This window comes from Gopherus flavomarginatus, chromosome 4 (assembly GCF_025201925.1).
Source record: "Gopherus flavomarginatus isolate rGopFla2 chromosome 4, rGopFla2.mat.asm, whole genome shotgun sequence".
In the NCBI taxonomy this organism is placed as follows: Eukaryota; Metazoa; Chordata; order Testudines; family Testudinidae; genus Gopherus; species Gopherus flavomarginatus.
The window spans coordinates 211393953-211418163 of record NC_066620.1 but is presented as its reverse complement, the minus strand read 5'-3'; the positions used below and the strand labels follow the sequence as shown (position 1 = coordinate 211418163).

Below are 24211 nucleotides of genomic sequence, written 5' to 3'. Positions count from 1 at the left end.
ATAATAGTGGGAGGGGTTGTTGAATCTTAAAGCAGGAGTTTTATTTTTATTTTTATTCCAAGTGTGTATAAGTCATGTAAGCTAAACAGGTGATACTAAAACAAACTATCCCTCAAAGAGAATTTTAAACGTTCTGAATAAAAATCATCCTCCTTCAATGAATCAGGTTTTATTTCATCTGTATTTACATCAGAATTCCACCAGTTCTTCAGTTACCACAAAGACTTGCAAGATAGAAAAGACCTGTAAAACAACCAAGCACAAATCCCCCGCCACCTCACCCCACCTTTTTCTTATTTGAAAAGCAGGCTGTCTGTATACACCATTAGAAAGCAAAAATGGCATGGAATTTTCCTACCTCTGAGTTAAACTGGTCTGGATGCGTTTTAGCTGCTGAAGCCTTAAAACGCAGGACACCTTTAAGAAGTGCACACTTTAATAATATAAAGTTTATTGTCAGCTATTTTTTACACAAGTCTATTAAAAGATTCTCTCCAGAAAGAATGCATGTCTACAGCCTGCCCATATTTCTCCCCTTCCTTGGTTAGGTGTGCGTCAGCAGACGTCAGAGCAGCTCTTAGCCCATGACCCCAGAGCCAATGTTCTGAAGTGGCAATAGATCCTGGTGGCAGTCATAGTTAATGAACAGCATTGAAACACAACTGCAGGAACTCTCTTCAAGTTAATCACATGTGTCTATGAGCAGCTATTACACCTGAAGCTTCCAGAAGACTTGTGGCAGGTTCATAGGAGTAGCATGTGTAAAATGCTGAGCTCGGTACACATGGCTTCCCTTGATTTCAACCCCATTTCAGGTCGAAAGACTATAAAAGAGTTCAAGCTGCTTCTCTCCTATCATGCAGAGATACATTCTAATGCATTCCATTCAATTTTTGCTGCATGGCTCCCATTGACTTTAATGAGTCAAGCAGCTAAAATCTAGCATAATGCTTTAAAAAATATCCTTCTGAGTGCTCAAATACTGCAGCACAAAGAGCACTTATAAACCTACTGTACCCCAGGATTCCCCAATATAGGGGAGTGGGCAATAGTGAGGAAATTAGCTGAACACACAGCCTTTACACACTGAGGTTTGTAGCTTGGTCTCACATCGCACACTTATTCTGACTCTTCTGAAAAGACTTTTCTTAGAATCTCTCATTGCTGGAATGTTCCAAAATTCAGACTTTGCCCTAGTGCAGAGTTAGTCAAAATGTGAATCTCAGAATCTTGACAATATCCAAACTGTTTACAAACCACTCTGCCCCCACCACACACACCTTCCCCAAAATAATTAAATCTTGTTACTCGGTATGGAGAGAAGACAGCCAGCCCAATTTAAAAATAGATGCATAAAATAATAATACAATATTTGTGCTTCCCGAGTAACATGAAAGCCCAACTTCAACTGACTGCAAGCTTTCCATGCCTAAGTTTTAAACATGATGCTAGTGACATCATAATGGAAATGCGGCTAGAACATGAGCAAGATGTTCAACTGGGCCCCCTAAAATGAGAACCTTCAATCAGAAAAACATCACAACTCTGCTTGTTTCAATGCACTATTGCACCAACTCCAGCAGTATCATGTCAGCTAATAAGATGAGTGGCTCTCTCATGAGATCCCCACTGACAATGGACGGTCTCTCAGGAGAATAAATATTGGGTCCCTCCCAGTAGAGATTTCAATTTATGGCTGGGGACTCCAGCATAACAAATACTTAGCAACAAACAGACCTCAGTTTTAAGCTTGCATTCCTTCCCCCAAGCTTTCTTGCCAGGGTTAGTCAGCATCATCTCTGCCCTGCTCCCAGCAGCACATCTGGTCTGAAGATGGGGTTCCCGTGCCCCTTGTTAAGGTCATCAGTCCAGCCTTTTCACCATATATGGCCCTTCCAGCTCATAGCCAATCTTCCTGTAATAATTCCTGGTGCCAACTCCTGCAACAAAATAGAGGGGGCAAAACTCATCAGTGCAGTGATATACGGCAAGAGATCAGGCCCTGGAAATCAGAGATATGCAGACAAGTGATTTTCACCGATGAGATATGTAATAGAGTACAGTAAAGCAAAGCTACACTGTATAATCCTGTTTTTCTGAAGGGTTTTGGAGACATTTGAACAATGAGGTTTTGGATAAACTGCAGAGCAACCTGGTGTGCACATCACTGCTGGGGGAGGGCTATGTCTGACCCTCTGTTAAGTAAACAAGCCTCCCTCTATCCCCAAGATGTATTATGCTATGCTAGGACAGCAGGAAGGAAGCAGGCAAACTATGTGGAGATCTTCACCAGCCTATGGTCCCTAGCACAGCGGCCAGCATCCCATCACTTCCCCTTGCATAATGCCTCACAAAATCTTTGGAATTTAGCTAGTCTCTAGGCAATCTCTGCCTGGGGGTGATCGAATCTCTTTAGGGTTAATTTATAAACCAGACAGGTAGACAGTTTACTAAAGCAAGCTCACCTACTTTCTTACAACTTGTTGTTAAGGCACAGTGACTAGCATTTTCCAAGGGATCTGAGAGAGAAAAGTGCCCAGCTCTCAGGAAGTCAAAATGAATGAGAGTTAGGTACCTAAATTCCTTGGGGTAAATCCTAGCCACTAGCCTTCCAGGCTGCTGCCATGGATGGGCTGGGGGTAGTTAGTCATTAGCATTCTGGAAAGACTGTGCTCTGCTTTTGGGGACAGAGGTGTAGGAACCTGGTAAAACAGCTGAACAGAGCAACACACCTACCCGTCCTCCTGTGAAGAGGGATGACTGTGAGCAGGGATGGAGGGCTACAATTAGAATAACCATTTAATGTTCCTAAGTACCAAGAGCTCAACTTAGGATAAGTTTAACACAAAGCAAAGACAAGCTCTTGAGAGGCAGAGGTGCAGCTGCAGACATCATTACAGAGAGCTGAAGAGCTCTGAAACCCAGCAAGCTCTGTCTTCACTCACATAAATATGCTTGGATCCACTTTAAATGTACAAGTGGGCTCTGCAGTCACAAATTCAATTTCCTCATTAAAGGGGAGGCTTTAGAATGCTATTGTTCTTAAACAGGCTCTTCTCCCTCATTCTTCCTCTTTTCTTCCTTAATTAGATCCTATGGCGACCAACCTCCAGGATAAGCCCAATGCCCTGGAAGAACACTGGCTTTTCAGTAACATCCAGCGGAGGGACAATATTACAGGAGAGAGTAATAACAGCCGCCCCCACCCTATCTCTAATTATACACAGATGCAGGCATTAGTCATCAAATGAGGGACAAGGAAGGACAGACAGACAGACAAACCCTTCTGAGTGCATTATAGAAATCGTTGGTAGCCATGCTGGCTGACAGGGACAGAAAATACCTGGCACTGCTTAAAGAAAGAAACCCTTAAACGTCTTTGTTTCTAACCCTGTCCCTCCAGTCAGTTCCTGGAAAATGTGGCACTTAGGAACTGGCTCTTTCCCTATCCAGGAATTAACCACATTACTACACAGAGACTTAATCAGTCCAATTATCAACCCTTCTGTTCCCACATGCACAACATTCAGAGTAAGTTTGCTTCAGCCATGTTAATTCCTTGGGATGTTCATGTAAAAGCACTTTCCTTGGACTTTATTTTTAGTACTGTTACCAAACTACTTAAATACTTTGCATCTCTACAGAGTTGGATGTTCACAAAGCACTGCAAAGATGCTAATTCCTTTGGTGACGTATTCAGAGGGATAGCCGTGTTAGCCTGTATCAGCAAAAACAACAAGGAGTCTTTGTGGCACCTTAGAGACTAACACATTTCTTTGGGCATAAGCTTTCGTGGGCTAAAACCCACTTCATCAGATGCATGGAGTGAAAAATACAGTTGGAAGGTATATATATTACAGCACATGAAAAGATGGGAGTTGCCTTACCAAGTGTGGGGTCAGCACTGCCTTTTTGATTTTCACGTCATTGAAGAACTTCTGATGGAGCAATATTGGCCTCTTACTAGTCTTGTTATCTTTCCTTTGTATCTGGATAATTTATTGCAATGCCTTTAATATGGTCTCTCTGAGAAACTGCCAGCTCTCCTGAACTCTTTTTTCCCTTAGATTTATTTCCCATGGGACCTTACATTCAGTTCTGAGTTTGCTAAAGTCTGCTTTTTTTAAAATCCATTGTCCTTATTCTGCTGCTCTCACTCCTTCCTCTCCTTAGAATCAAACTCCACCTTTATGTGCCCGCTTTCAGGGATCATTGATCTCTACTGAGAAAAGGTACCACAGCTACACTTCAGAATGTCTATGGTAACCCATTCACATCATGTCCAAATATGCAGTCTGGCTGAAATTCTATGGCGTATGTTATGCACAAGGTAAGATGAAATGACCAGAATGATCCCTTCTGGCCTTGAAGTCTATGAATCTATGAAAGACAGTCCTGGGAAAAGGAAAGGAACTTTTAAAGCAGTAAAAAGTGCTATTGCTTTGTTAGCATTTCAAAAACAAATACCTAAGTACAGGGTTGCACACAGTTCAAGTCTATGTATAAAGCAAAACAAAAAAGCACAGCAAAGGCCCTACAGATCTTCCGCCACTGCCCACTGACCCTCCTCCGACGGTTGGTTACTTACAACTTTTTGTGAGCTGCTACCTTTGCAAATATGTTGCCTGAAAAATTGTACCCTGCATTCGTTCTCAGAAGAGTACAGATGCCTAGAGAAATGCGACACAAATCTCTGGCAGTAACACAAAAGAACTGCCCTGCCATTTGACCAGTTAGAGTACTTCATTTAAAAAGATTAATGAAGCCTCAATATAAAAAAAAACCTCTTGAAACTGAAGAACAATTACTAATTCTTATCATTAGCATTAAAAACACCTTGATCTGAGCTATTTAAATGTCCTCTTCAAGATAAAGACTTAGATAATTTGTGGGAGGTTTTAAAGATATTATAGGCTGTGTCAGAGGCTTGTGCTGTCTGCACTAAGAGCTATTAAATAGGGCTAGTTATGTCAGAACTCTTCCTCATTTGAGGGCAATAGGTTCCAATCATTAAGAAGAATGATTTTGCAGCTTGGCTAGCCAGGTGCCCCAGAGGAAGACGTGACACTGTCATGTGGAGAATCACAATCTGAATCCCTTCTGAGGTCTTTTGTTCAAAATTCAAAGCCAACAATTTATTTCACAGAGTCACGTCCTTCAACAAGAGACATTTTTCTGAACTGGCTCAGGAACAAGTGGGAGGTGTGGGAATCCCGCTCATCCCCACTGTGACCAATTGTCAAGCTTTAGGACCCTGTGTGGAGATGCAGAACTATTTTGCTGACTTACCTTGGCAGCCAGACCAGACAGGTCTCATGCGTGTTTCTAAAACAAAAATCTAGAGGATGGAAGAGGAAGCCTTAGAACTAGTTATCTCAGGAAGGAGCGCAGGTTAATATTTTATGGTAAGTATGGAAGCCAGATGTATATTATCAGGAAAAAGGCCTTTTCCCAAGGTCTTTACAGTAGCTTTCTCTGAGAGCTTTCAGTTCCACACACAGGTCCAACTATACAGGGGAATGCCGGGGCTTCAATTCATGGATGAGAAAATGGTGCAACGACAAAGATTTAAATGTATTAAGCACCAGGGAACTTTATGGAGAAGGGAGAGCATATACACAAGAAATGGACTGTATCTTAATCAAAGCAGAATGGACTGCTGGCACAGAAAGTTAACAAGTTTACGGGGGATTACTTAAGCTAAGAGCTGGGGGAAAGCAGAGAGGTGCTGAGGAACACATCAGTCAGACAAATATACCCACTAGGGATGTCAGTAATACAAAGGCATCGGTGTCTAATGAAGTATAGGTCAGAAAAACGTGCCTCTTTGGAAAAATTACAGAGTGTCTAACCAAGGAGTTAAATAAAAACAGGTACACAGTGAAAAACAAGAATGTGTGTCTTTACACCAATGGGGAAAGCCTGAAAATAAATTCAGGTAAATTGGAAACCCTGGCAACACAAGATAAGCTTAACATAATATGCATTACTGAAATGTGGTGAAAAAATAGATGAATGGGACACTAATAACTGGCTAAAAATTATACAGGAAGGAAAGGTCATAGACACAGGGGAATAGCCCTATACATGAAAGATTCCATGGTATCTAATGAGAATTTCATAATGAAAAGGACCATATAGGAGAATCTATATGGATACAAATCCCAAGTCATGAGAATACAAATAAATTAACAGGGTTATACTGCCATCCTCCTGGTCAAGAAAAGGATAGGGAATGCAGAGTGTCAAGAGAAATCAAAGCGGCAACTAACAAAACAATACACAGTTTCAACTACTCACAGATAACTTGGTTATATCTCACAATGGGTCACAGGTTAGAGAAGCAGTAACATTTAGTGTGTCTATAATTCATCTTTACAAGATGTGTCTGGTGTAAAGATCTTGGTGATGTGAGTCTTCTCTTTACTACTCACTGCTGCACACAAGTTTCCACCCAGCCAGCTGATGGGCCTTTTTCAGGTGAAGCTACCCAGACAAAGCCCAACATTCCCGTTGCTCGAAATGATGCATCTATATTCTGCTTAAGACACAGTACAGAATGATCCATCAATAATGGGGTAAGAGTCTCACACATACACACTGGATTGAGGAGATTTTTTTTAAATGAACACAGTTAATTGGGGTTTTTAAAGTAGTGAACATAATAAGCATTTCCTTGAAAGTGCTTGAATTATTCACAAGATTTGGCTTTAAACCAAGCCCCGCTCCGCGTAGCTGAAAAATTCTGCCTCAGATTTGCTTTGAGAGTTTAGACTGAAGCAACTCTATTAACCCAAAGACCACAGTTGCTCTGAACAGCACAGTCCACAAAACCAAATGCTCTGCACAACACAGCTGGAACTCTAACTGGGAATGAAAACTCTGATGCTGAAAATCTCCACCAAGTATGGCATGTGGCAGCCTACCTGTTAAACAGATAGGTGTAAGCATGTCACCGCTATGATCCCATCTCTACACTACACTGAATAAGGAGTTACATTTAAGGTCCTTAATGGAATGGGACCGGCATCTCTCACTGTTTGCCTTAGGCTCATCAGGAATGTTACCTATGCTAGAAGAGGGAGGACTTGTAGGGAAAGGGGACAGAACTTTCTTGTCAGCTGGCCTATGACTACAGAACTCTATCCTATCTTAGTGTCTTCTAGAGTATCCATCACTTCAGTACTTTCACTTAAGTGCTTCCAGGTAAATTAGGTATAATTGGCAAGGTCCCTAGTGAATTTAATGGGGTCTTTGGTTGTCTTCCCACAAGAAGTCAGAATGATCATAACTCTCAGTGAATTCAGGACAAATGTAATATCCAACTTTTTATCCTAGCATTTCTATAGTAAAAATCCATCTGCTTGTCTGTGGTAAGAGAAGAAGAGGACCTAAGGTTAACTGTCTGACATAGCTGAGTACATTTTTATATGAGGTCAGGTACAATGGTGCTAAGTGCAGTATAAATACCAAGAGTGAACAGAATAAAAGGTGAGGGAACATGAATCCTGAATGATACCTCGCTAGCAGTTTAGAAAGAGAGGAAGAAATCTGAATTATACTTAAAACTGGGTGAAAAACAGGTTTAATTATGTACATGCTCAACTTTTCAGCACAAAGACAGATCAAAAATATACTCTTCTGACTCAATCCTGCCACACAGGAATATACAAATATAGCATCTCAAAAGAATCTTTAACCACAGCTCACTAGTCAATAGATTAAGTGAAAATAAGATAATTTTAAGATTATTAAAGATTTTGACAGATGTCAATGTTTATTTTTAAGCATTTTTTCCAATTGTTATCAATTTAAATTTTCACAATTGTGCAAAAGTTGGAGTTTTAAGGATTTTGTCCTTCATTTTTATCAATTTACTTTTTCACAGTTGTGGGAAATCATGGGGGGGGGCCATTAGCCTATAGCAGGGAGCAGGGAGGCGGAGGGGTCAGTCAATTATTTCATGACAGTAGATGCTGAGATTCAAAGAATTAAAGTTTTATAACTTAAACACAAACTGTCAACATCACGTTAAAACATAAAAAGTAAATATCCTTAAATCAACCTCTAAAAAGTTCTCAAGCCAAATTTTTCTTACTTTGCATATCTGTAGATTTTTATAATCACAGATAGATGTATTTTTTCGTAAGCTTGTGTGTGTACAGTCAATTCAACATTAACTGACATTTACTGATAAAAACCTAATCCTTCCAAGCCTACTTAAATGCATTCAGTGGAACATGCAATATGATATAGTAAAACTCAGCTTAGGTATACAGAGTGAAATTCCCAGATTGTTTCAATCCATTAAAGTGCAATTCTAATTATGGCAAAACCACCTCTCAGAGGCTCTGCAGGAAAAATTACTTCCTTTTAGGATTGCACAATATGCTGCCTTGAGCATAAAGCAGCCCAGGTAAATTGTGAGAACTTTCCTCTAAGTTCTGAGTTCTATACAAAACGTTACTCAAATATGATTTGGTTATAAAGGTGCTAAAACAATTTCATTGGTTAGTGTACAGAGGCCTTAAAAGAAGGAATAGGAAAAAAAAGTTACATGGCTCTGCCAAAACCCCAAAATTTCACCTAAAGTCAGCAACACAGCTCCAATCGTTCCAGCCCAAAGAGGACCAGATGAGGCTGCTTCCTACAGTACCAGTCAAGGATGTTCTTTCATTAATTGCAGCTACAACTGCTGAGCAACATATGACATCTCTCCCCAAAAGGGTAGAGTATACAGTAGAACCTCAGTTACAGACATCTTGGGAATGGAGGTTGTCTGTAATTCTGAAATACTTGTAACGCTGAACGAAATGTTCATAACTCTGAACAGAGAGCAGGTTGGGCCCCTGATCCAGCAGCTGACACTCTAGGCCAGGTTTCAGCAGCAGCTGAGCTCCCTATTCAGCGCTGGCATGGGTTTACAAGCTTGTCCTTCTTCCAGCGGTGTGTGTGTGTGTCGTAAAGCAGCGCATCCTGCTCGGGGGGGTGGGGTGGGGTGAAGAGAAAGAGGGTGAAAGCATCGCAGACCCCAGAGCTGCTCCTGCTCTACTGGCTCCACCTGCCATGGTCTGGCAGCCCCACCATCTTGCTGTAAGTGGCTGCCCCATGCGTAGGAGGTAGGGATGGGGACAGGCAACCCAGATGCGCCTACCTTTAAGATGCAATACAGGTACAGTACAGTATTTGTTTGGTTTTTTTGGGGGGGGGAGGATGTCTTTGCTGCTGCCTGATTGGTTACTTCCAGTTTCACATGGTGTCATAGAATATCAGGGTTGGAAGGGACCTCAGGGGTCATCTAGTCCAACCCCCTGCTTAAAGCAGGACCAATCCCCAGACAGATTTTTGCTTAAGGATTGAACTCACAACCCTGCGTTTAGCAGACCAATGCTCAAACCACTGAACTATCCCTCCCTCCTCCTGTCTAGTTGACCCGTCAGTCCATAACTCTGGGTTCATATCTTTGAGGTTCTATTGTACACCTTTGCTGCACTGCTACCTTTGATGGTCCGGAAAGGCACAGAAGGAACCCAAATCTACTCCCTCATTCATGTGTGCAATTCCAGCTGGAATCAGTGAAGCTTAGATACCACAGTGACAGGTAGGGAGAACTGGCCAGGAGATTTGGGAACCTGCTATTGCCACTCGGCAAACCATAATATTATTTATTTAAGATACAAATACAAATACTGAAGTATTAAAGGGAAGAAATGGGAGGAAGCAAGAACTCCGAATTAGAGTCCCAGCTCTTCCCCCATGATTCGGTGACATCTGGCTCCAGGTTAGAGTCAATGGATTTACACAACCAGAGTGTCATTAAAAACATTCCAATTCAGTCACTTACAGATAAGACACTTAATATTTTCAAATGTCTTTTAAGCCATAGGGGATCCTTTGGGTGACATGACTAGTAAAGAAAAATCAGCAAACACAGCAATGTCTTTCAAGAGTTTTGCTGTTACCTATAGAAAACAATAGGAGATTTTATACTCCTCCATCTTACCATCAGCAAGATTTTTGAGAAGAAACTTTGCTTAGTTCAGAAAAAACAATTTCAACAAAGTGGAAAAGCCACTTCTTGCATTCAAAACTATGGTATTTAATGCAGGACTTCAGATCAAAATAAAGCACAAATTTAACAGTGAACTTTGGGCAATTTCCCAGAAACTATGTTATGCAACTATGTGTAATTTTAAAATTGTTGTTTGGGACTAGCCTTTACCTATGCAAATAATGTTATTGGAGTCAATGAAGTGACCAGAACTACTTAAATGAGCAAGATTGGGAAGATCTGACCCTAAGAACACATCAGTATTGGGAACATAGATCACTGATCTGCTATGGCTATTCCTATTTACTCCTGTATACTGTTTCTAGCAGTGGCTAGTACCCGATGCTTTCGAGAATTTTGGTTTTTATTGTGAAAGTATTGCAAAAAAGCATCTAGTTTCTTTTTGTTCCCATTCATCAAGATAAAACTACCAGCCTCATTTCATTGTGCCTGTCTACTTCAAATAGCCAGCCTTGGTCAGGATTAAGTGGTGTAAATAACTAGAGGATTAAACAGGAAAGGCTCTTAAGCCAAACTCAGAATCCCTGAGAGATGCAGTCATGAAGTTTCCTACTCTAACAAAGCTCTGCATGATTTCCAACTCTTTGTACTTTGCCACATGACACATGGAAGCAGTTACAAATGCATGCACGTCAGTTACAGACCTCTAACTGACAGCTGCAATTTGACCCCAAGAGACCATCTTGCCAAACACAGTAAAAGAAAACATGAGGGAACAGACACCTTGACACTGTTGTCTTGGGTACTGAAAACTAATCTAAAAATGTGTCCTACTGGCAGGATGATTGATTAAATATTATTGCAGCATTAGCTATGAACACACTGACGGTCCAATTACAAAGAGGAGTAAACAACTGAAAAACCATAGAGAGGATCTGAAATAGTGCTAACAAAACCAAAAGGAAGCTGCCTTTTTGGCAATGTGGGATTTAAAAAAAATGAGGCTCAATTACAATTCACTGAAAAAATCAGAAAGCTTCAAAGTTGTTGTAAGTAAAGTTCTTAATTTAAGAAAAGAATTGGTTAGTAGTCCCTAATAGCACTCAACTCACTTTGGCGCCTGGGCTCCTACATAAAACTTAGGGTAGGTACTTTTGAAAACGTTGACTGTTACTGGCTTTCAGGAGCCATCCCACAATACCCCACACTGACAGTACAATCAATACAATAGCTCCTGCTGAGGACGCGCACTTCTGCCACAAGGAGCAAAGTGTAGACATGCACAGGTGATGTAATTACTGCGACATATAGGTAGACTTAATTTTTGTCTAGACATGGCCTAAGTGACTTGCCTAAGATTACACAGAAAGTCTGTAGTGGAGCAGAGACTTGGACCCGAACCTCAGGCTAGACCATCCTTAGCTAGAGTAGAACTCAGCAACTCACTTCACACAGGTTCCTTAACAACTCTGAGCTAAGGCCTTTCAGTTTCTGCTGGCATGGGCTTGCAGCTGGACTAGTGATGTGGAAGCACATAGCTCTGTATCACATTAGCACTTTCCCCAAGTCATCCAAGCCTCTGCCCTCAAACTGATGTTTAAATCCACAGTAAGGCTTATGAAGGGCAGGGAGGTAGTGGGGCTGAGAGTCAGAGCCTGAAGGTCTAACACAGCTAATTTTAGCACCATAACTTGAGTTCAAGTCTGCAGACCCAGACTCTGAAGCTGGTTGTTGCAGGGTTTTTTTTGTTTGTTTTGTTTTTTTGCCATCTAGACAGACCCTATGAGATCAGGTGAAGCAATCTCTAGATCTGAATGCTGGCGGACTAATAGCAGGGGGAATTTTCTGTTTGGGGACCCGAACTATGGAACTTGTTCCTTCCCTTGATTTGTCAGAACTTGCGTTTGCTAAACTTCAGAGCATAATGCAAGACAACACAGAGTTTCAGAGATCTAGAGTCGTTGGACCATAATGAGGGGAGAGGGGAAAATGGCAGCTGAGAGCCAGTGAACCAAGCAAGAGGCTGAGGTCTATTCCTATCTCTGCCACTGACTCAATGGGTGACCTTAAGAAAGTCACAATCACTATGGCTTAGTTCCCCCATTTGTAAAATGCCCACCTATTTTTGAAAGGCACGGCAAGATCTATGAAGGATTACCTTAAATACCAAAGTAGTAGTAAATAGGTTATGACGTCCCACTGCAAACTAAAGGGTATAACAATATATTCTTATTCCCCTCCCATAACATTATGAGATTTCTGTATGTTGGCAAAACTACACAGCTAATAATGAACACTATTGTATAGGCTTTTGCATGTAAGCGTTCATCATTCTTGGGTTTTCCAATCGCTATATCAACAAGACAAATAAACCCCAAAGACCAGAATTGTAATCAATGGCATGGGGAAGGGGGGAAATCAATGAAGTAAAAACTCATGATAGAATTAATGAGCTAATTCTGCAGCAATCAATTTTTGGAGAGTCATTAGCACAAAGTAGATGCACTCATTATGTCTGCTCATTTGCCATTTAAAAATCAGCTCAGAACCACCATGGAGCTTCCAGATGGTGAGATTACATCCCAGTGATCTCTTAGTGTGGTGGCAATATTTCATTAATGACTACACAGCCCTGCCCATCTCCAGCTGGCAGAAGCAACTTTGGAGGGGAAGGGGAGCAACCACAGCAAACTGGGGTCTTAGTGTTGACAATGCCAAAGATAATTAACCTTTGACCCTAAACCAAGCTCTCAATTCTTTCTCAGTTCAAAATCAAACACTGCATTTTTTAAGTTAAACAATTGCCTTTTATAATTTAACAAAAGGCTATGTACTACAGGCACTAGAAAATCCAAGAAAAGAACAGTGCCACAGCATCTCTGCTACAGTACTAATGCCGGTATTTCTCAGGCTGAAGGTTTAAGAGATTTTAGATCTACAATCAACATGATGTCCTGTGGCTTCTTTTCTGCTTGGTGGATAAAGCATCCACCCTCTGGCATGTTATTACTGAGAATTTGGGGATTTAAATTGAAACAAAGAAGCCTTGGAATTCAAGCTTTGTTTTCCTCTACGTAAATTAAGAGAGTTTAGTGATGATGAAAAGAACAGACTGACAATCTTGGAGACTGAATTCCAATGTCCATTCAACAAGTACGGTACATGAAGCAGTGCTGAATATACCCTGCCCCTCCAAATCCTGCCTCAATACTTACCAAGAAGCACTACCATCAATAATGAAGGGCAGGTCAGTCACTGTGCCCATTCAATATTTAGCCTTTTCTTGTGAGACTGACATCTTGTTCGCTAGGAACTACTGTGCGATCACCAACTCACTGTTATCAATATTATTTATTCATCTGCAAACACTTGAAAGGTGGTAAGGTGATAGGGAATAGCCAACATGGATTGTAAAGAACAAATCATGTCAAACTAATCTGATAGCATTCTTTGATAGGATAACAAGCCTTGTGGATAAGGGAGAAGCGGTGGATGTGATATACCTAGACTTTAGTAAGGCATTTGATACGGTCTCGCATGATATTCTTATAGATAAACTAGGAAAGTACAATTTAGATGGGGCTACTATAAGGTGGGTGCATAACTGGCTGGATAACCGTACTCAGAGAGTAGTTATTAATGGCTCCCAATCCTGCTGGAAAGGTATAACAAATGGGGTTCCGCAGGGGTCTGTTTTGGGACTGGCTCTGTTCAATATCTTCATCAACGACTTAGATGTTGGCATAGAAAGTACGCTTATTAAGTTTGCGGACGATACCAAACTGGGAGGGATTGCAACTGCTTTGGAGGACAGGGTCAAAATTCAAAATGATCTGGACAAATTGGAGAAATGGTCTGAGGTAAACAGGATGAAGTTCAATAAAGATAAATGCAAAGTGCTCCACTTAGGAAGGAACAATCAGTTTCACACATACAGAATGGGAAGAGACTGTCTAGGAAGGATTATGGCAGAAAGAGATCTAGGGGTCATAGTGGACCACAAGCTAAATATGAGTCAACAGTGTGATACTGTTGCAAAAAAAGCAAACGTGATTCTGGGATGCATTAACAGGTGTGTTGTAAACAAGACACGAGAAGTCATTCTTCCGCTTTACTCTGCGCTGGTTAGGCCTCAACTGGAATATTGTGTCCAGTTCTGGGCACTGCATTTGAAGAAAGATGTGGAGAAATTGGAGAGGGTCCAGAGAAGAGCAACAAGAATGATTAAAGGTCTTGAGAACATGACCTATGAAGGAAGGCTGAAGGAATTGGGTTTGTTTAGTTTGGAAAAGAGAAGACTAAGAGGGGACATGATAGCAGTTTTCAGGTATCTAAAAGGGTGACATCAGGAGGAGGGAGAAAATTTGTTCACCTTAGCATCCAATGATAGAACAAGAAGCAATAGGATTAAACTGCAGCAAGGGAGATTTAGGTTGGACATTAGGAAAAAGTTCCTAACTGTCAGGGTAGTTAAACACTGGAATAGATTGCCTAGGGAAGTTGTGGAATCTCCATCTCTGGAGATATTTAAGAGTAGGTTGGACAAATGTCTATTAGGGATGGTCTAGACAGTATTTGGTCCTCCATGAGGGCAGGGGACTGGACTCGATGACCTCTCGAGGTTCCTTCCAGTCCTTGAGTCTATGAGTCTATATTGTAGAAGGAGTCAGAAGCCGCAATTATAGTGCTAGGCTCTGTATGAACACGTAACAAAAAGACAGACTATGCTTTCAGGAATTCATATTTTAAGTGACATAGGAGACCAAAGTAGTGATTTTTGGTCACTAATAATCTGGTACTATATTTGAATTAGCAACAGAGGTGGAAAGGGTCACATTCATTATGAAGCCCTGGGCCGTCCAGTCCTGTACAACAAGAAAAACCCACTTAAAACAGTCCTAAGGCACCTACTGAAACCTTTTACTTCATGCGTCATCAATAGTAAGCAGCAAAAACAGTTAATCAAGAAATACTACTATAGATTAACAAGAATTGGAGATAATGAAGCACCTCCCACTGCCCTACAATCTTTCCCACTTTTTCTGTTTTATTTGCAGTTTGTTGAATTCCTTGTGTCACATCTACCTGTCTTTCTGTCTGGATGCAGCTTCTAGCAGAGCCAGTTAATGTCATAGGTGGAGAGACTCGTTTGAGAGAGAGGGAAACACTTATTATTTGTATTTCTGTACTGCACAGAGGTGTGATATATGCACACAGATGAGGAGAGGCAGAAGAGTTTTTAATATATATCCCTGTGGTTTAATGTTGAACAAAGAACACTGAGATCAGCAGTTACAGGGGCTATCTTCACACTAAATGTTATTATTCCCCAATTCTTCTGCTTCTTAACTTCTCTGATGAACTGGCTAATGAAAGAGGCCAGCAACACTTGACATCAACAGTTTTTAATCCCTACCCATCCAGAAGTCCACCCCTGCTTTCCTCTATCTTCAGCCTCTGTGTGCTCAGGTGTATAACATTCCAGGCCTGTGGCCATGTTAATTTTCTACTTGGCAGAACACACATAGAAATGTGGTCTGGGAAAAAAATGATCATCTTGCTGCACTGTTAATTAGTTCATAGCACAGAACAGTGGTGTACCCCAGTCCTCACACCACTGAGATAAGACTTCTGTTTCGCTGAAATGAGGAAATCTATATTTAGGTCTCACTGCAGGGACATATCAAACAATTCCTTCAACAGGCCACCTGTTCTGGTGCGATTTAATAGCTGTGGGTGTGGTTGCAGAGCTCTCCAGCCTCTGCATCAATGATAGTATTTTAAAAGGCTACCAGACATGGGGTGTTAGGGAATGCAGCACTTGCACTTTAAAGGGAAAGGGAACATGCTCATTAAGGTGCCTAACTGCACATGTGATTTTAGTAGATGGACACTTGTGACAGTGGAATTTTATCTCTGCTCTGCATTCCTCACAGAACCATCTACTTCTGCACAGAGATAAAGCATAATGAAGCCTGTCTGCATGATAGATTTCTTTCTATTCTTTTGACGTCAGGAGTGTAGACAGATACAACAGCAATTATTTCAAGTTAAAGATCTCCTTTTTGCAACAAAGAATTTTCTCTGAAAATTTAAATTTTAGGGTTGCTGTCTGAAAAACGAACCAGCAGTCTTAGAACCATTACATGTATTATTTTGTACATGTAGTCCTGGAAGTCTGTGATGTAATTAGGGCTGTCAATTAATCGCAGTTAACTCATGCAATTAACTCAAAAAAATTAACGGCGATTAAAAAAATTTATTGTGATTAATTGCTCTGTTAAACAATAGAATACCAACTGAGATTTATTAAATATTTTTGGATATTTTTCTACATTTTCAAATATATTGATTTCTATTACAACACAGAATACAAAGTGTACAGTGCTCACTTTATATTATTTTTATTACAAATATTTGCACTGTAAAAATGATAAAAGAAATAGCATTTTTCAATTCACCTCATACAAGTACAGTAGCGCAATCTCTATCGTGAAAGTGTAATTTACAAATGTAGATTTTTTTGTTACATAACTGCACTCAAAAACAAAGCAATGTAAAACTTTAGAGCCTACAAGTCCCCTCGGTCCTACTTCCTGTTCAGTCAATTGCTAAGATGAACAAGTTTGTTTACATTTATGGGAAATGATGCTGACTGCTTCTTATTTCCAGAGTCACCTGAAAGTGAGAACAGGCATTCACATGGTACTTTTGTAGCCAGCGCTGCAAGGTATTTGTGTGCCAAATATTCTAAACATTCGTATGTCCCTTCATGCTTCAGCTACCTTTCCAGAGGACATACTTCCAGGCTGATGATGTTTGTTAAAAAAAACAGTGCATTAATTACATTTGTGACTGAACTTCTTGGGGGGGATGGTATGTTCCCTGCTGTTTTATCCTCATTCTGCCATATATTTCATGTTATAGGAGACTCGGATGATGACCCAGCACATGATGTTTGATTTATGAACATTGTCGCTGCAGATCTGACAAAACACAAAGATGGTACCAATGTGAGATTTCTAAAAATAGCTACAGCACTTGCCCTAAGGTTCTGAAATACTGTCCAAAATCTGAGAGAGACAAGGTGTAGAACATGCCTTCAGAAGTCTTAAAAGAGCAGCACTCCGATGCGGAAACTACAGAATCCAAATCACCAAAAAAATATATATATCAACCTTCTCCTGGTGGCATCTGACTCAGATGATGAAAATGAACATGTGTTGGTCTGCTCTGCTTTGGATTGTTATCAAGCAGAACCCATCATCAGCATGGATCCATATCCTCTTGAATGGTGGTTGAAGCTTCAATGGACATATGAATCTTTAGCGCATCTGGCACGTAAATATCTTGCAATGCCGGTTACAACAGTGCCATGCGAATGCCTGTTCTCACTTTCAGGGGACACTGGAAATAAGAAGCGGGCACCATTATCTCCTGCAAATGTAACCAAACTTGTTTGTCTGAGCGATTGGCTGAAGTGGGACTGAGTGGACTTGTAGACTCTAAAGTTTTACATTGTTTTATTTTTGAATGCGGTTTTTTTTTGTACATAATTCAACATTTGTAAGTTCAACTTTCATGATAAGGAGATTGCACTACAGTATTTGTATTAGGTGAACTGAAATATACTATTTCTTTTCTTTTTTAAAGTGCAAATATTTGTATTAAAATAAACAGAAAGTGAGCACTGTACACTTTGTATTCTGTTAAAATCTGTGTTGAAATCAATATCTGAAAATGTAGAAAACATCCAAAAATATTTAAATAAATGGTATTCTGTTATTGTTTAACAGCACGATTAATCGTGCAATTAATCTTTTTAATCGCTTGACAGTCCTAGATGTAATAGCTAACATAAAAGACTGGTTAATGTTCCTACCTAGGGTAGTGCTTGGAGTCGGTGCCAGGGCTCTGAATCACAGGTCTAACCTTTGGCCTTAACAATCAGGCTCGTAGGAAGGATAACAGATGGAGACACTGATGACAGCTGTGGGAGTGGGCAAGTGCTGCTGTCCCTCCCCCTTTTCACCAGCTGGCCAAAGACTGGATGGAAAGGGGCATGACCATCCAATCAGGCAGACATATCAGGTTATTCTGTACTCATGGCTCTAGCATACTTGTTTCTTGCTACAATGAAGGGGATGGCCATGAATAGCTTGGTGAGTTATCTCATCCTTTTGCATATAAATCTCAGGTTGCAAAGTTAAAATGAGTGGCAGATACAGTACTGGAACCAGAGCAGTTGAGTCCCATTGTGCAAAGTGATAAGGAGTATCAGAACAAGCACTAATGCCACATACACAGAGTGAAGCTGGAGGTATGGGATCTGTGCTGAAACATATGACATGCCTATAACTCTAACAGCTCTGAGTGGGCCAATGCTGTCTGGCTTGGAATCACCTGGCTTTCGCAAACTAAGGACAGGAGTAAAGGGCAGAGAAATCATAGCAGCGGACACACATGATCTTATGAGATGCATATCTCTACCTGCATTTTGAGAGAGGCAGTGCCATAAGGAACATGCACCAATGCTCCTAGCCAAAACCTTAACACTTCCCCCCACAACTTCAATCTTGCCTAAGATGGTGGCTTGTTAAATGGCATCAAAGCTCCATTGTAAAGCCTTTCCACTTGCATGTGCTGTCACTGAAACAGATGGCACCAGTGTCAACATCAAGCTGAGTCACTCTGCTTTGACAAACTTGTTCTTCAACCCCTTTCAGCCAATATGCCACCATACATAGCAGAAGTTTCAATGGAGGGCAACAGACTTTGAGGCTTTTGCCCCAGGACCGCATCCACAACATAAGGCAGAGCTCCTAGAGCCAACTCAGTCACAGTGTGGCCCTAGAAATCTCAAGCACTGGTAATGTCAGTCCATAATGGGCATCTTATGACTGCGCTTGGGACAACCCCAGTTAAAAAAAACTTACAGGAGAACGTATGCCACTTTTACAAAACACAACAAGAAGAAACAGCTAAATAGCAAAAGCTAAGGCCTCACAAGGCATCAAGCCGGACACATCTCATGTGACACAAACTGACTTTTCTTTAGTTTTAACAGATAGAAGCACAAACAGGAAAATCAGAATTGAATTAATCAGGAGAGTGAAAAACAGCTAGCAGCTGAGAGAGAAATGCTTTGATCCAGCAACGCCACAAAGGTGCTCCAATAGTCAGTGGTTAAAACATCTCAAAACAGACTTAAAGGCACTAGTGGATTGTCAGAACATAGGGACTGCCATACTGGACTGGCAGACTAGGACCTGGTCTGCACTGGGGGGGGATGGGGAATTGATCTAAGATACACAACTTCAGCTACAAGAATAGAGTAGCTGAAGTCAATGTATCTTAAATCGACTTAGAATCACTTACTTCGCATCCTTGCGGCGCGGGATCGATGGCTGCCACTCCCTCATCGACTTTGCTTCCACCTCTCGCTGAGCTGGAGTTCAGCAGTCAACGGGAGAACAATCATGCATCAATTTATCACGTCTACACTACACGCGATAAATCGATTCCCAATAGATCAATCGCTACCTGCTGATCCAGCGGGTAACGTAGACGTACCCTAGAGGTCCACAGGACCAACATCCTATCTCCAACAGTGGCCAGTATCAGATGTTTCAAAAGGAAACTTAAGAATCTCCTGAGTGCAAAGTCAATGGTTTAATCATATCACGAGGCAGGAGGGGACAGATCACTTAAAAATACTAGCTTTACATGAATTATAGTATTTGCTGTATTTATTAGGTGGTACTGGTGCTATAACAGCATAACGCTTCTGGGAAAAAAACGCTCCTGTCTGGACCATCACCTGGATATGTATCTTTCATTTCACAAGTTATTCTGAAAGGAGTGAGAAAAAAATATTTGGGTCATTTTCTCCCATCACTAATACTATATGAAACTGCTGTATTTTAAAGATAAAAATCTCAAGTCCTATGGTATTATTTTTCATGTGTTTCTATGAAAGCATTAGTAATTTTAATGCACAGACTTGACTCTCACTAGTCACAGTTACTATAAATGGCAATAATCATTAACTGAATGGTGACATTATTAAAACAATCCAGCATCTGATTATAAGATAGACCATGGGATCCTGCTCTATGAATTTGTTTATCCACATCAAGAAGAGTGTCCTATGCTTTTATCATTTAGGGGAGTAAACAAATGGGGGGCTTCAAATCTAACAAGATGGACTATTCATATCTGCAAATTTCATGAGGTTATATCACAGCACAACTCAATTTTAGTAACTGTATTGTGATCCTTTTAACTTCCAGTGACTTTCTTAGAAGTAAAGAACTATTGTGGAAAATGAAAAATAGAATCAACTTTCAAAAAGGAGGAAGCATTCGATATTTCAACTTGCATACAAGAAGACTAACAGCTAAATTCAGCAAATGCAAGATACAAATATCTTCATACATACTGAGGATTTTCACTTCCAGAATATAAAGACTTTAACCTGTGGATATCAGATACACAACAAATTTAAGTTGGTTTTTAGAGTTGTTTTTTTAAAATGAAAGTAAAAGAAACACTCACTCACTCACTCCCTCTCTCTCTCTCCCTCTCTCTCAAAAACCAGGTAAGGCTGCAAGTAAAAACAACAAACCACAAGGAAAACACACAGAGAATAATTTCAAATGCTCATTAAACAGACATTTTAGCTCAGACCTCCCAAGAGCTCTGAATAATGGATTAATGCCTCAGGGGTCTACTATTCAGCTACCTAAGCCCGCATACTAATATACTAGCTTACATCAGAAAAGCAGAATGGCATCACTCATGCAGAAAATTACCTTAAATGAGCAATGGCTTCATGATAAACAAGTCATTCACATTTTACTTAGCTCTGATATAGGATGTGGAGGTTGGGTGGCATCTCCACCTTATTGTTATGGATAGGCAGCACATTTCTGGCTCTAAACAATGACCTTGCAAGCTGAGACAAAACCACTCTGTTTTTAAAATGTGAATACTTAATGCTGTATGGTTTGGCTAAGCATTTAACACAAGATAGCTCCTGGTGAAAAAATGGCAGCTAAAACCTTGGTAGGTGGTGAGTTGTATGTTATGAAAAAACTGGAATTGGACAGTGTTATATTCAGGCTCTAAAGATCACAAAGACTTCCACCCCCAAACCTTGAAAATAAGAAGATTTAAGCTTTTATTCCCCTTCTCCTTTTTTTTTTTTTAAGATGGTGATTACAATGTGAGAACATAATAGGAACATGGATGGTCAAGAAGGATATTTCACCTGAAAGAGAGCAAAAAGCATCTTTCCTCTTAGTCAGGAGACCACAATCCTAAAAACCAACTCAGAAAAAGAGGCAGCAGGAATGAGATTTCAGCTGTTACATGTTAGAAAAATAGTTTGCTTCATGCTAGTTAGGCATGCTAAAGATCAGGAGCATAATGGATTATAATCCGCATCTAATTTGATTTCCCCCAAAGGGCTGGTAGGTGCTATACACTCTAGTGGGGTAACTCTTGAGCATTTGAGACCCTGGTGCAATGATCTGATCTCTGGTTTGATCACTATCTGTGGGCAAAAAAGCAATACCAGAACGTGCAACTTTCAGAAAAGCTTTTTTCTCTTAAAGGGGCTTTACTTCAGGAACCCCTTAGTCAAATGGCCCTAAATTGGGATTGCAGACTTTATCCTATATCTCCATGAGACACACCAAATTTCAAGGCAATCTGATTACCTGTACAGATTTTAGAGGATTTAGAACAGCCAGGCTTTATTCAGACAGACGGTTTTAACCTTGAGAGCTATCATTCTCTGTTATAATACATATGCAATCAGCAGTACAGATAACACCACCCATTGTAATTAGGAAGAAATGAACATCAGAAAAAACTTCCTAATAGTGAGATCTATTAGACAATGGAATAGTCTCTCAAGCCAAAAGGTGGAATTCCCATCACTGTGTCTCATTTAAAAACTGTATTGGACAGAGCTGAGTACTAGAGGATAGACTGTAGAAAACAGTCCTGCCTCTAGTACCTAGGGGAATAGACTATATGACCAATAGGCTTCTTCCTTCTCTGCAGATCCCCTGTTCTAGTATCCTGTCGTGGCCTGGCATTATTAAAGGAAGTTTTCCAGCTCCTAACAACATTTAAAAATTGCAGGCATCCATTTTAATCTCTTTGTGCAGCTGCAGTGATCATGGCTGTCAACTGTGCCTCCAGAATAAATTAAATCTAGTCATGGGGAAAGGAGCTAGACAATACAGGAGACTGATTCATTTTCCCACTTCATTTTCAAGGCACAGTTCAATGATGACTGAAAATAGTAGTGTTCTGACATCTGTTCAGTGGTCTGTGTGAAATAAAATCAGATCTACACTAGAATCTTTTCCCAGTATATTAAGGTTGGGTAGAGGCATGACTTTTTTTTTCTGCAACATTTTTATACCAGCAAATGCGCTAGTGTAGATGCAGTTATACTGCCATCAAAGATGTTTTTAAGAGTACAGCTTATTTTGCTTGGGGAACTAGTAAGCTGTGCTGGGAAAGCTGCATACCGGCAAACCTTTTCTAGTGTAGGCCCAAACTGCTGTAAGATAGGGCCATTTGCTTAGTGGCTAGTCTTTTCAGCCCTCTAAAGTCATGATTAGTAGGACACGAGGGAAGAAAGGGAGGTCTGAGGAAATGAGAGACAATAGGGGTTCACAGTAGGGAGTGATGAGAGGTGGTGCAGGTGATGGCCTAATTACCAGAATCAGTCTAATTCATGGGATTTCACCTGGCACCAACAACTAATACCAGGTCCCTCTTAGTAAAGTTGCCTCAAGGACATAAAGAATCTCTTTCCTCCCATAATTTCACTCTGTTCTTTTCCAGCCCTCAAAATTATATTGGTTTGTGCTGTGAAAGAGCTTCTCAAGTGGTGATTCCTCTGTGCTAAAGAGCACAACTCTGAGAAGAAGATAGTAGGCACAGTGATTGTTAATAAAATGGTTCATTCCAACATTAACGTTACTCATTTAGGCTGTAGCCAAGCAAACTGAATTACACTCCTCGAGGAACAGCCATGCTAGTTCAGTAATTTTTGCTGAAAATATGTATGTATTTGTAAAAACATTTTATCTTGCTGTTTACTGGAAAAAAAACCAAAATTATATTAGGACTACGTTCATCATCATTCTAGGGTGCAGAATTCAACGCTGTGCAGTGTGTCACACAATCAAAGAATACTAAAGAATCTGCAAAGAACAGATGTCTTCCAGCTGTTACTTGGGAAATGTTATCTAGTGAAGTTCAGTTCTCCTGTTGGGTTTTATCTTAAATCAAAATGCAGCCAGAATTCACTTTGGCACTAGAGAAGATTAACTCTACGTTACTGATTTAAAAAAACTATTTTGAAGCCGGTCCAGGTACACAAAACACAGCTGCAGAAGTATCCACTATCTCACTGCAGTGTTAGGCTGCCAGCATGTGTGACAAAAGAGATGCTTTCAGCTGTGAGATGCGTCTGAAAATGTTTCTCAGCAGGTCTATCTGGTTAGTAGTATAGTTTTTTTGTTTGTTTGTTTTCCAAATCTTTGCTTCATTGGTTCCCCAAACTTTCTTGCCCTATCCACTTGAGCAATGACAAATTTCCAAGATTCTTCTCCTTTCCCCTCCCCATGGTTTTACATTTTGTCTAAGGCTTTCTTTCAACTCCTTCTTTTGAAGATGCATTTTTCTGCTTTTAAGAAAGAGAGAAAGCAAGTCTTCAAGGATTCAGAGTGTTTGTAGTAGGATAAGGAGCCATTTATCTCTAGATTATTGGTTCAAATCCAGCTCAGGGTGACCGATGACTGTTCAGCGTCCTATGTTTAATGAGCTGGGCATCTTGGTCTAATTCCTATAGGCCAGATATCCACAGTCACAAAAACCACCATCAGAACTGGTAATAATTATGGCCCTTATTTGTAGTCTCCATGGAAGGTACAAGGATTGAATGGGCCATGGAGACTAGCCAGCTTCCACTCCTGGAAGTGATCCTTCTGGAACAAGGCAGAGGCAACTAACACTACCATTACCTCTGTTGCAACAGAGTACTCAGAGCGTCTCTAAAGTGAATATGGTGCATTTTACAAGCACTAAATTCAGCTATAAAGAACAAAATGCAGTGGCGGGGGGAGGGCGAGAGCGAACTGGGCTACGTATCAGGAAAAAGTACCATGACAC

The 24211-nt window shown here is 40.5% G+C and overlaps 1 protein-coding gene across 1 annotated transcript in view; it reads right to left on the bottom strand.

Moving 5' to 3' along the window:
• Nucleotides 1-153: 153 nt before the first annotated feature.
• The window catches only part of ELP3 (elongator acetyltransferase complex subunit 3), a 153811-nt gene continuing 129753 nt past the window's right edge, over nt 154-24211 (bottom strand). Inside the window, exon 15 of the mRNA XM_050948836.1 lies at nt 154-1940. Within this exon, the coding sequence (XP_050804793.1) occupies nt 1864-1940 (77 nt within the window). The 3' untranslated portion in view covers nt 154-1863. The remainder of the gene's footprint in view (nt 1941-24211) is intronic.